The sequence below is a fragment of the Ceratotherium simum genome, chromosome 5 (assembly GCF_057802395.1).
Source record: "Ceratotherium simum simum isolate JZ-2026a chromosome 5, ASM5780239v1, whole genome shotgun sequence".
Classification (NCBI taxonomy): domain Eukaryota; kingdom Metazoa; phylum Chordata; class Mammalia; order Perissodactyla; family Rhinocerotidae; genus Ceratotherium; species Ceratotherium simum.
Genome location: NC_141904.1, coordinates 18,848,872 through 18,862,870, shown reverse-complemented (window position 1 = coordinate 18,862,870; position 13,999 = coordinate 18,848,872). Strand labels below are relative to the sequence as shown.

Below are 13,999 nucleotides of genomic sequence, written 5' to 3'. Positions count from 1 at the left end.
TTTTTTTGTATGTGAGCTGCCGCCATGGCATGGCCATTGACAAGTGATGTAGATCCATGCCCAGGAACTGAACCCGGGCCACCAAAGTGGAGTGCACTGAACTTAACTATTAGGCCACCAGGGTGGGCCCAAAAGGTGGTTTTGTTGTGTGTGTGTGTGAGGAAGACTAGCCCTAAGCTAACATCTGTCGCCAATCCTCCTCTTTTTGCTGAGGAAGACTGGCCCTGGGCTAACATCCGTGCTCATCTTCCTCTACTTTATAGGGGATGGCTTGACAAGCGGTGCATCAGTCTGTGGCCAGGATCCAAACCTGTGAGCCCTGGGCTGCTGAGGCAGAGCGCACAAACTTACTTGCTACGCCACTGGGTCAGCCCTCCTTTTTGAAAAATTTTAAAACCCAATAGAACAATATTCTATGTAAATACACATGAGAAACAACTAGCAATCCATTTTTTAAACTAAGTTTTACAAATCTTTTATTGCTCCAGCAATAGAATGGATACAAGAATGCTTTTCTTTTTAAAAATTTATCTGAACAACTAATTTGAGTCACTACTTTTATTCTTTATTGTTTTTATTTTCCAAGTTTTGGCATCCAAACTTGGCAAACATCATGGATATTTGTACAAACATGCATATACATATATACACATACATTTAAGTTTAAAGCTTCAGTTCCTCATTAAACCTTGTGCTCAGGCTCCTGTTAAAAAGAGGTAAAATGTTGAGAAGATAAAATCAGGGAAAACATGAATGAATCCCAGTGGACAACTTCCTTGTTACAAATGAAAGCAGACATTTTAAGGCAAAATCTATCATCTTGCTAAAAAAAGTTGCAGCCTCACATATTTACAAGAAAATAAATAAACAAAAAGCCCCTACACACTTCAACGTGGTTTAAGGACAAGCTAGCTGAGAGCTGCATTTTGTTGTTATTTTAGGTAACTTGCCATTCAGGAACAGTTAATATTTCAGTGATTAAAATTTCAGGTGTAAAAATGAACTTCAAGCAGGGTCGTCATTACACTCTGAAGCAGAATTCTTCAGGTACTTGTCTTTAAATGTCCACAGAAATCCATCACAGTAACATTCAGGCTTCTAATTTAAAAAACATTTAATGTTTGGTGACTAAAGAGTAAATGTGATTAGTGTACTCTAGGTCGTTTGATTTTATTTTTCTCTGTAGAAGCTTTCCTCTTTTGTGATAATCCAGGCCCAGGTTCCTTATTATTCTGAAGAAATGAAACAGCTTCTGGTAGACAGTAATTTTCTATTTGAGGAGGGGATTCCTATAAAAGGGGAAAAAACCAACATTGTTCATTTTTTTCGGATTTCAAAATGTTAAATAATCAGGTAATCAATTCATTTACTCTGCTTTTTGACTAGAAAAAGTTAAACATTTGTTTTTTAAGGTATGCTATTTAACACTTGTCACATTTAGTGAACAGACCCTATGTGACAAATCTCACCTTTTATGAGAAAAATGAATTTACAGCTCAGATCTTAATAATGGTCTCATCTGTAAAATATGGATTAAATATAGAATATGGAAAAATACAGTTACTAGGTATCATTTAAGTGTGAGACATTATGCTTAGTGTAAATTTATGAAAATATTTTTTACTTTTTACTTAATCTTTATAATAAACATGTGAGATAGGTGTTGTTATTCTCCATTTCACAGATAAAATATAAAAGGTTATATAACACAATATTATATAACTAGCAGGTGGCAAAGCCAAAATTCATATACTTCTCTACTTCGCCCCTAAACTCTTGCATTTTTCTTCCTCATAACCATATTCCAACATAAAAGAAAAAGATCTTTCCCTCCTTATTATAAGTGTAATGAAACAATTTTCTGGCAATATGGCAGACTGGATAACATGAAAATGAATCACCATAAAATACTGGGTAAGTGCCTTTCGATTTAACTCTTCCACAGATAACAACTATAACTTCTGGACCAAAATATATTAAAAGCAACTACCATAAGACACTGGAGAAGAAACAAAATCAGGCAAATACTAGAGGGGGGTTGACATTTGGAAGAAGGCAATGATATAGGGTTAATTTCTCCTTTTCATTTTTTATGGCTGTTAGTCTGAGGAGACACCCCAGTGTGTGTCATGCACAGAATAAAGGTAAAGTAGATATTTTCAAACAAAAGAACACTAGAATTAGTCCCTATCAGACTTACACTACAAACTAAAAAATGATACCAAATGGCAACTCAGTTCTTCAGGAAGAACTAAATCAAAATGGTATACATCAGGGTAAATAGGAAGGATTTTTTTTCCTTTTAATTTTCTCAAAATACATAGGATTGTTTAAAGCAAAACGTGCTTAAAGTAAAACACTGTATTGTGAGGCTATGAAAGATAGATGTAAAATATATGACAACTATAGCACAAAGCAGGGGCCAGCAAACTTTTTCTGTAAAGGGTCAGACATTCAATATTTTAGGCTGTGTGGGACAGATGATCTCTGTTGCAACTACTCAACTCTGCCATTGTAGTGCAAAAGCAACCATAGTGAATATGTAAATGAATGAATGTGGCTGTGTTCCAATAAAACTTTATTTATAAAACAGTGAGCTATAGTTTATACCCCTGGTATAAAGGACAGGGGAAGCAAATGAATCTACACAACTGCAAGATTTCTACATTTTATGTATATTATTATGTATAATATACTATGTATATTAACTCTAAGTAGACCATGAAAAGTTAAAGTACATTATAATCTGTAGAGCAAAACACCACCCCCTTAACCATCAAAAAAGGCAGAGAAGTTTTTGATTTAAAAGACAGTGGATGAAGTGGCATTCTAAAAAATATTAATACCAAAAAAAGGCAAGAAAGGAGGAACAGAGGAGACAAACGGCAAAAAACCCTAAATCCAAACATATCATTAATTACATGCTGAACTAAACATTCTAAAGAAAAAAGCAAGACCCAACTATATCCTGTTTACAAGAAAGCCATTTTAAATATAAAGACAGATAAGTTATTAAAAAAAGAAATTATAAAGAAAAAAGCAAGACCCAACTATATCCTGTTTACAAGAAAGCCATTTTAAATATAAAGACAGATAAGTTATTAAAAAAAGAAATTAACAAAAGAGAAATTAAGAAAACAATCCCATTTACAATTGCATCAAAAAGAATAAAATACCTAGCAATAAATGTAACCAAGGAGGTGAAAAGACCTGAATACTGAAAACTATAAGATGTCAGACTCCGAATTGCCAAAGCAATCTTGAGAAAGAACAACAAAGCTGGAGGCATCACGCTCCCTGATTTCAAACTATAATACAAAGCTATGGTAATCAAAACAGTATAGTACTGGCATAAAAAGAGATACACAGATCAATGGAACAGAATAGAGAGTCCAGAAATAAACCTATGCACACATGGTCAATTAATTTATGACAAAGGAGCCAAGAATATACAGTGGGGAAAGGACAGTCTCTTCAATAAATGGTGCTGGGAAAACTGGACAGCCACATGCAAAAGAATGCAACTGGATCACTATCTTACACCATATACAAAAATAAACTCAAAATGGATTAAAGACTTGACTCTAAGACCTGAAACCATAAAACTCCCAGAAAAAAACATAGGCAGTGTGCTCCCTGACACTGGTCAGGGTGATGATTTTTTAGATTTGACACCCAAAGCAAAGGTAACAAAAGCAAAAATAAACAAGTGGGACTAAACATCAAACTAAAAAGCTTCTACCAAGGATAGGAAACCATCAGAAAAATAAAAAGGCAACCCTACCAAATGGAAGAAAATATTTGCAAATCATGTATCTGATAAGGGGTTAATATCCAAAACATATAAAGAACTCATATAATTCAATAGCAAAACTATCATCTCACATCTATTAGGATGGCTATTATAAAAAAGAGAAGAAATAACAAGTGTTGGCAAGTACATGGAGAAAAGGGAACCCTTGTGCACTGTTGGTGGGAACGTAAATTGGTGCAGCCACTATGGAAAACAGTATGGAGGTTCTTCAAAAAATTAAAAATAGAGTTACCATGTGATCCAACAATTCCACTTCTGGGTATTTATCTGAAGGAAACAAAAATAACGAACTCAAAGATATTTGTACCCCCATGTTCACTGCAGCATTATTTACAATAGCCAAGATATGGAAACAACCTGAGTGTCCACTGAAAGACGAATGGATAAAGAAAATTGGTATATATACACAATGGAATATTATTCAACCATAGAAAAGAAGGAAATCCTGCCAATTGTGGCAACATGGATGGACCTTGAAGGCATTATGCTAAGTGAAATAAGTCAGATACAGAAAGACAAATCCCATATGATCTCACTTATAAGTGGAATCTAAAAAAAAAAATCACAAAACAAACTCAAAACACAACAGACACAGCGAACAGATTGGTGGTTGTTAGAGGTGGAGGGTGAGGGGTGGGCAAAATGAGTGAGTGTGGTCAGGAGATGCAAACTTCTAGTTACAAAATGAACAAGTCATGGGGATGTCATGTAGAGCATGGTGACTATAGCTATACCATACAGTATTATTTCCAAGTTGCTAAGAGACTCAATCCTAGAAGTTCTCATCACAAGAAAAAAAATTTGTAACTATGTGTGGTATTGGATGTTAACTAGACTTATTGTGGTGATCATTTTGCAATATATACATATATTGAATCATTATATTGTACAACTGACACTAATATACTGTTATATGTCAATTATATCTCAATTGAAAAAAAAAAAAAGGGCAGCCAGACTCATCCTTCAGGCAGATTGGAAGACTCCTCTCTGGATAAACTGAAACAATTCAAGAAGCACATAAAGGTCTGAACCTAGGAGAGGGTCCCCAATAACTAGTCTACCCAGACTATGTCACCTGGCTCACAAATGACAAGACCCAACTGTGTTGCTCAGTACTTCCAATCAGCTTTTTAACCCCTACTCTTAATCATGAACAGAAAGCCAGGAATTACCAGATATCTGACAAATTCCTCTAACATGGAAGATAACGACCCAAAACAAAGAGGAAAAGGCAGCTTAGCGGAGGCAGAAACTATGCAGAAATAAGAAAACTTTAAAAAAGGTCTTGATTAAAAAACATGATAGCAAAATGAAGTTGACAGAAGGAGTGGAAGATCAAAATGAGAGAATCTCTCAAAAAGTGAAGATAAAAATAGGTGAGAAATAAGAAAATACAGTATGCAAATAGAAGTAACAGAAAGCAGAGAAAAAAAAAACACCACTGAAATAATTCAATTTCCCAGAGCTGAAAGATATGTTACCAGACCAGAAGGGGCCCTCCAAGTGCCCAGAATAATATAAACAAACCCTCATGATTGCATATCGTTTTCAAATTTCAAAAAACTGGCGATAAAAAGAACTTCCTATTAGTTTACAGTTACAATGTAAAGGTTTATGAGTCAGAAGGGCTTTGGACTACTCAACAGCAATACCAGAAACAAGGAAACAAGCAATCAAAAATCTAAGAGAAAATAGTTTCCAACCTAGAATTTCATGCCCAGCCAAACTGTCAAGTGTGAGCATAGAAAAAAGAATTTTCACACACACAGTCTCAAATAATTTATCTCCCATATGCTTTTTCTTAAGAAGTTACTAGAAGATGACCTCCACCAAAATGAGAGAGCAGATCAGGGTGACATGGGATTCAGAAACAGGAGACAGAACAGAGAAGAGAGATAAAGGATGGTGAATGGAGATCTTGGGATGATGGCAGTGCACAGGAGTAGAGGGTGACCATCCAGACGGGACGGGAGCAATGTGACTAGGACGTGCTGAAGGCCATCATCACCAAGATCCCTGCAGCCACTGCACCTAGTTTTTTTTTAACCTGATGTCAGAACACTGGGATGAGCCTATCTCAGAGTCTTATCTGCGCTTGGCTTATCCTGACCATGAACTTAACCATGATATTGCTGCTCTCCTCTTGGTCTGCTGCTTCACCCCATGGACATGTTCTGTTTTGACCTACTCCTGAGAGCTAGAGACTGGCAATGAGCTTAGGCATAGAAACACAAAACAGCTCACTCCCCCCAACATGTTCCTCCAGACAGCTAGTACCTGGTTGTAAACCCTGAAAAAGGCAGGGACGTGAATAACCAAAAGTCAGATAGGGATTACTTCTCGTGGGGAAGTAGAGAGATGCAGCTGGGGAGAGGCAACAGGAGCTCCTACGGGACTAGCTTCTATTTCTTAACCTGGGTACACAGATGACATTTTGCTCTTTTTTAACCAGTACATATGTTCTGTACACTCTTTTATATGTAAGAAAAAAAAACAAAATGAGAATGCATGTACAAACACTTAGCCAGCACAATACAGGCGATTAATAAATACTGGTTCTTGCCTAGATGGCAGCTGTGTACCTGAAATGATCAGGAATTTTCGGAGGGAATAAGATACATAGGGTTCTCTACATTCCCCCTATCCCTTCCCTTTTCCCCACTGGGTAAATTCTTAAAACCTCACATGTCTCAACAAATAGAGCTTTTTAAAAAGTTATTGAGGTGTTCAAGAAGAGTTAGCACTGGCTTACTAATTCCTAATAAATATGTCCCACTGCGTTATGACAAAGGCATTCTTCCTATATTTAACCCTGAGCAACTCCCAAACAGAAGCAGCAAAAATCACAAGGCAGGCTGAGTTTTGGCTTTCCCTCTTTTCTATACCACTCGGTTTGAAATCCTTTGTACTAAGACATTCATGATCATGTGTCATACCTTGCTAATTCCTGACAGCATTTTAGGCACTCTGGTGTCAGGAAAATTTTTCTTTGCCCAGTCCAATCACACGACATGGGTCAATTCTGAACAGCAGCGCAGTGAGCCCTCCATATAGCAAATGCTTGCTTTACCTCACTGTCTAACACAGGTATTTACTGTATATCAATGCAAAAGGCCAAGAATATGAAAGAAGGACCCTTGCGTAAATGTTTCTCCTTGGACTCCTGGAATCAATTTTTGCTTTCTTTATAGTCCAACATTTTAAAGGGCACTTTTAAGGCTTTTGGAGTACCTAGATTTTTATACCAGTCTCATATTTAATTTCCAAGCTAAATGTTTAAATATGTGCTCATTATTATAAAAAATAGAATGAAACTGAAAGGGACTAACTTTCTATTAATAACAAGCTGAGCGTTTTGCTGTGCAGTCACTCTCTCTGCACGCAAGCACATGTCTGGTAATAGGCAGGTCAAGCACAGAATCTCACAAACCTGCATAAGATAATCAGCAATGTATTCCGTTTTCAAGCAGAACACGTTATGGGCAGCAGCTTCTGCTATATTAACTCCTGAGTCCTCTGGCTTGAGTTTATTTAAGTCAGAAAAGAGATGTGTCGCTTCTTTAAATAAAGGTACAGAATGACCAGGTAGCACCTAATGAAAAAACGAGAAGCATCACAATCTATCAATGTCCCAAAGTTATTCAACTGTATAATCTGTACTTAAGGATTACCATCTCACAAAGTACAGAAAATCAAGAACTGATCACAGCAACCTTGGTTAGAAAACAATTCATGTAAAAAATTTAGTAAGTTGATTCAACACAAACCTTTGCTCCTCCTGACTGAAGAAGGCGTTTGAATCCTGCTTCTCGGGACACATCAACATGTAAGATTACCTTCCACCCACTAAACGCCCCCTACAAATAAAAAATAATCAGTATTGAAATTATTTGGAAAATAAATGACAAAATCATACAGATAATACATCATTTTATCTGTAGACTTAGTTTCATGTCAACAAATAATCTTATAACCTTTCCTTTTGCTACAGTGGTAATAGTCTCTGGTCACAATACTTTGAAACACATAGCCACCGTGTTTGGCACACAGTAAGTCAATAAATACTTGAAGAATGAAGGAAAATGATTAAATGATTAGGTAACATTAAAACAAAGCAACCTGACTTTTGTTTAGTCTTTTCTAGTATTTTTTTCTTACAATTAATCAAGGGTAGAGCCTAAAGCATAGTTTCTTAGATTAGATGAAGCCTCCATTATATTTCTCTTGAAAATGTTTGCTAATTGGAAATATAAAATATTTAAGTAAGGAATAACAATTAACAGAAGCCAGTGGAATTACTCTAAAAGAAGGGAGTCAGGGCTAACAAGAACTTGGAGGCAGCAGAGAACTCAGAACATGACACAAAAGATTACTTAACTCAGGGGTTCTTAACCTTTTTGTGAGCCATGGACCCCTTTGGCAGTCTCGTTAAAGCTTGCAGATCTGTTTTCTAAACAATATGTTTAAAATAACAGCTTCTAATTTCCATACTATATGAATGTTTCTTATATTCAAAATAAAGTATAAAGAATTACAAAGAAAACTATTTTATTGAAAATTATCAAAATATTTAGAAATCTGTGACAAAATAATAGATGTGCTTCTATATGAATGTATTAAATAAAAAGATCTAATGGTGGTTGAATAACTACCGTAATTTTAAAGTAGTGATAAACATAAACAGTATTTCAAGACATAGGCATAGCTTGCTTCACTGCGCTTCCCAGATATTGCGTTTTTTTTTCCCACAAATGAAGGTCTGTGCAACCCTGCATCGAGCAAGTCTATTGGCACCATTTTCCCAACACTATTTGCTCACTTCGTCTCTCTGTGTCACACTCTGGTAATTCTTGCCATATTTCAAACTTTTTCATTATTATTCTATTTATTATGGTGATCTGTGATCACTGATCTTTGATGTTACTATTGTAATTTTTTGGGGGGGCACCACGAACTGCACTCATATCAGATGGCGAACTTAACTGATAAATGTTGTTTGTTCTGACTGCTCCACTGACCAGCTGTTCCTTATCTCCTCTAGCCTCCCTATTCCCTGAGCAACAATATTGAAATTAGGCCAATTAATAATCTTACAAGGGCTTCTAAGTGTTAAGGGAAAGGAAGGGTCGCATATCTCTCTCTTTAAATCAAAAGCTAGAAATGACTAAGCTTAGTAAGGAAGGCATGTCAAAAGCCGAGATAGGCCAAAAGCCAGGCCTCTTGTACCAAACAGCCAAGCTGTGAACGCAAAGGAAAAGTTCTTGAAGGACATTAGAAGTGCTGGTCCAGTGAACACACAAATGATAAGCAAGTAAAACAGCCTTCTTGCTGATATGGAGAAAGTTATAGTGGTCTGGATAGAAGATCAAACCAGCCACAACATTCCCTTAAGCAAGGCCTAATCCAGAGCAAGGCCCTGCTCTCTTCAATTCTATGAAGGCTGAGAGAAGTGAGGAAGCTGCAGAAAAGTCTGCAGCTGGCAGAGGTTGGTCCATGAGGTTTAAGGAAAGAAGCTGTCTCCATAACATAGAAGTGCAAGGCAAAGCAGCAGTGTGATGTAGAAGCTGCTGCAAGTTCTCCAGAAGATCCAGCTAAGATAGTTAATGAAGGGGGCCACACTAAACAACAGATTTTTAATGTAGACAAAACAGCCTTCTATTGGAAGAAGATGCCATCTAGGACTTTCATAGCTAGGGAGGAGAAGTCAATGGTTGGCTTCAAAGCTTCAAAGAACAGGCTGACTCTCTTGTTAGGAGCTAATGCAGCTGGTGACTTTAAGTTGAAGCCAATGTTCATTTACAATTCTAAAAATCCTAGAGCTCTTAAGGATTATGCTAAATCTACTCTGCCTGTGCTCTGTAAAGGGAACAAAACATGGATGACAGTACATCTGTTTACAATATGGTTTACTGAATATTTTAAGCCCACTGCTGAGACCTACTGCTCAGAAAAAAAGATTCCTTGCAAAATATTACTGCTCACTGACAATGCACCTGGTCACCCAAGAGCTCTGATGGAGATGTACAATGAGATGAACGTTGTTTTCATGCCTGCTAACACAACATCCGTTCTGCAGCCCATAGATCAAGGACTAATTTCGACTTTCAAGTCTTAGTACTTAAGAAATACATTTTTGGAAGGCTATGGCTTCCATAGATAGTGACTCCTCTGATGGATCTGGGCAAAGTGAAAACCTTCTGGAAAGGATTCAACATTCTAGATGCCAGGGCCGGCCCCGTGGCTTAGAGGTTAAGTACGTGCGCTCCGGTGCTGGCGGCCCGGGTTCGGATCCCGGGCGCGCACCCACGCACTGCTTCTCCAGCCATGCTGAGGCCGTGTCCCACATACAGCAACTAGAAGGATGTGCAGCTATGACATACAACTATCTACTGGGCTTTGGGGGGAAAAAATAAATAAATAAAAAAAAATTAAAAAAAAAAAAAAAAAACATTCTAGATGCCATTAAGAGCAACAGTGATTCATGGGAAGAGGTAAAAATAGCAACATTAACAGGAGTTTGGGAGAAGTTGATTCCAACCCTCATAGGAAACTTACAGGGGTTCAAGACTTTAGTGGAGGAAGTAACTGCAGACGTGGTGGAAATAGCAAGAGAACTAGAATTAGAAGTGGAACCTGAAGGTGTGAGTGAATTACTGCAATTTCATGATAAAACTTTAACGGATGAGGAGTTGCTTCTTATGGATGAGCAAAGAAAGTGGTTTTTGAGATGGAATCTGTTCCTGGTGAAGATTCTGTGAAGATTGTTGAAATGACAAAGGATTTAGAATATGACATTAACTTAGTTGATAAAGCAGCAGCAGGGTTTGAGAGGACTGACTCCAATTTTGAAAGAAGTTCTACTGTGGGTAAAACGCATCGCATACTAAGAGAAATCGTTCATGAAAGTAAGAGTCAACTGATGCGGCAAACTTCATGGTTGTCTTATTTTAAGAAATTGCCACAGCCACCTCAGTCTTCAGCAACAACCATCCTGATCAGTGAGCAGCCATCAACATCGAGGCAAGACCGCCCACCAGCAAAAAGATTACAACTTGCTGAAGGCTCAGATGATGGTTAGCATTTTTTAGCAATATTTTTTAATTGAGGTATGTACATTGTGTTTTTAGACATAATGCTATTGTACACTTAATAGACTACTGTATAGTATAAACCTAACTTTTATACATGCTGGGAAACCAAAAAATTCGTGTGACTTGCTTTATGGAGCTATTTGCTTTATTACAGTGGTCTGGAACTGAACCCACTGTATCTCCAAGGTATGCCTATACTTGCAATTATAGTGCAAAGCAAAAATATCTCATTTCTGTTGGGGCAAAGCCACAGGTACCATTAACATTGTTGTGATTTGTTGCCTAGACTTATAATGAAAGGAAATGCTAACTTTCAATTACAGGTTAGTAAGATAAGGATGTATTTTTTCCCCCACCCAAAGTGTATAACTTTCCTGAATTTGATCTACAAACTCCCTTGGGAGAGTCTAGGGACCCCAAATTAAGAATCCCTGAAGCTAGATGCTGAAAAGATTCTTTGGAAGAAATATGGTATGGGTTATATTTTAGACATATAAATTATTTTTAAAAGAGCCATCAACATTATATATGTCTTACTGTCGATCACAATTAGAAGAATTAGGAATTAACATTAAGCTCGATTTAGAATGTCCAAACTAAGTATATCAATCAAGGGATAAAAGATAAATAGAATCATTCATATTTTGTCAAGCACATGTTCTTAAAATCAAAATCTGGAAAAGTCACGACAGTGAATGCCATTTACACTACCTAAATAATTATATATGTTAATACCTCAGTGACGCCCGATTCTTGTCTTTGCTGGATTTTTTTCCTCCATCTCATTGCTGCAATTGCTAGTCTCCGCTGCTGTACATTGATTCCAGTCAAAACGTCAAGTATGCAACTACTTCCCCATTCATAGTCTTCTTCCTAGAGAGTTAGTCCAACCCACTTTTGAGTTTCTACAAGTTGTCCTCAAAGGGTCCACAATCTAATGAGAGTTAAAAGCTATACACTCAAGTGTTATAAATACAGAGAGTGGTAAGTAAGCATCAGTTTATGACCATGGAGGAAATGGAGATTAATTTGGCTTCATACAACAGTCAAGTATATCTGGCTTTTAATCAGAAATCAGAAAAATATTGCATACATTTCTAAGAAATACAGATAACTACACCTAACTATTTAATTATTGGGCTTCATCCACCGTAAGACGAACTTCACAGAATGACACGGTCTCAGAGGAGGTATGTACTAACAGCTTGATTACCTGTCTATAGAAGAGGTCCCTAAGTGATCTTGATTGAGAACTTCAAAAATTAGATGACAGATATTACTGTGATGGTCAGTAGGAACCAAAATATTTCAAACAATTAGTTTAATATTTAATGGGCTGGCAGTAAAGATAAAAGCTTACAATGAGATAATCTTGAAATTTTCTAATGTTATCTCAAAAAAAAACACACCACCCCAAATTCAAATTAAATAAAACTGGTATAACTAAGAATCTGGGTCTGTGATCTCTAATTTTTTTTGCTTTGTTAATGTAGACCTTATAAAACTGGTATAATCTAATTGGTCATTCTTGGTTATTTCAATTACATGAACAGTCAGTGTATGTGCTGGAATCAATCATTAAGACATTTACTGTTAAAGAAAAATGACCCTTCCCATTAATTTGAATACACACCGGCACGAAGCGCCCCGCAGTCCTGCACGCTTCAAGGTAGGAGCGATGAAGTACCCACTTCCCAGCTGCCACTGAGGCTAAATACTTCTCGTTTCGAAGTGGATGTCCCACAACAATGTGTGTACAGTTGGGATCAAAGCACTGCTTCTCTATCACTAATCCACCTAAAATAGAGAAAAATTGGTACTTTATTGATTCTCAACTTTATCCTAGGAAAAACGTATCTAACTATGCATAGAAATTATTTATAAACAAATCCATCAAATAAACCAAAAACCTTGACTGATAATTATTTTACTTTACACATATATTTTATAAAATAACATTTATTATGAAAATTTAAAATACAAAAGTAGATAAAATAGTAAAATGAACCCCCATATACTGACCACCTAGGTTCTAAAATTATCAAATTTTGCCATTCCTACTTCATCTATCCGCCTTTTTTTGCTTAACTGTTTTAAAGTAAATTCCATACATCATGTTATTTTACCTCTATGTATTCAGTATGCATCTCTAAAGTATATGCTAATTTTCTTATACAGCCATAATGCCATCATCAGATAATTAACAAAAATTCTTTACTATCTCAATACTAAATCCTTATTCAAATTTTCTTGTGGGGCCGGCCCGGTGACGCAAGCGGTTAAGTGCACGAGCTCTGCTGCGGCAGCCCGGGGTTCGCTGGTTCGGATCCCGGGCGCGCACTGACGCACTGCTTGGCAAGCCATGCTGTGGCGGCGTCCCATATAAAGTGGAGGAAGATGGGCACAGATGTTAGCCCAGGGCCGTCTTCCTCAGCAAAAAAAAAAAAAAGAGGAGGATTGGCGGATGTTAGCACAGGGCTGATCTCCTCACAAAAAAAAAAAAAAAAATTTTCTTGTTTATCTGCACTAGTTTGTTACAATTAAGACATAAAAAGAAATAGAATACAAACGAGGACCACATACTGCAGCTGGTTGTTCTATCTCTTAAGGCTTTCTCAACTACCTTAACAATTTCCAAGCACTGAATATGGGTAACCAGGGAGATGGAAGTCAAAAAGGGGCATCTACAGACTAAAAGCAGAAGAAAATTTTTTGTGAGTGGAAATTAGGTCAGAGAACAACACAGAAGCATGGGAGGAAAACCCACACGCTAGGTAGAGATGAAGCAGTGGTGGGAGCTGAACTCTCTTCTCAGATATATATGTATGAAGCCTGATTTTGAGGAAAGAAGGCATAAGTAAATATAAGCTTATGTAGAGCATGGCTTTTGATTTATACTTTAGAGGTTAACTTGACTACCGGTTAGGCAGAGTTGTTTCAAAGACTTTCCAAGACTTCAACTAAACATTCAAACTCTACTCACGCTTTACAGACAACTCTAATAACAGCAGCAATACTTTTTGAGCACTTACTATGTGCCAGGAACTGCTGAAAGTGCTCCAGATTATTGACTCATTTAATCCTCACAACT

At 36.9% G+C, this 13,999-nt stretch overlaps 1 protein-coding gene across 3 annotated transcripts in view; it reads right to left on the bottom strand.

The window, feature by feature from the left end:
- Positions 1-459: 459 nt before the first annotated feature.
- The window catches only part of TOPBP1 (DNA topoisomerase II binding protein 1), a 61,708-nt gene continuing 48,168 nt past the window's right edge, over positions 460-13,999 (bottom strand). For all 3 annotated transcript variants that reach the window (XM_014789509.2, XM_014789524.2, XM_087430558.1), the window contains 5 exons: positions 12,542-12,705; positions 11,644-11,781; positions 7,585-7,674; positions 7,248-7,409; positions 460-1,289 (listed from right to left, as the gene is read on the bottom strand). In XM_014789509.2, coding sequence (XP_014644995.1) covers positions 1,146-1,289; positions 7,248-7,409; positions 7,585-7,674; positions 11,644-11,781; positions 12,542-12,705 — 698 coding nt within the window. In that variant the 3' untranslated portion in view covers positions 460-1,145. The remainder of the gene's footprint in view (positions 1,290-7,247; positions 7,410-7,584; positions 7,675-11,643; positions 11,782-12,541; positions 12,706-13,999) is intronic.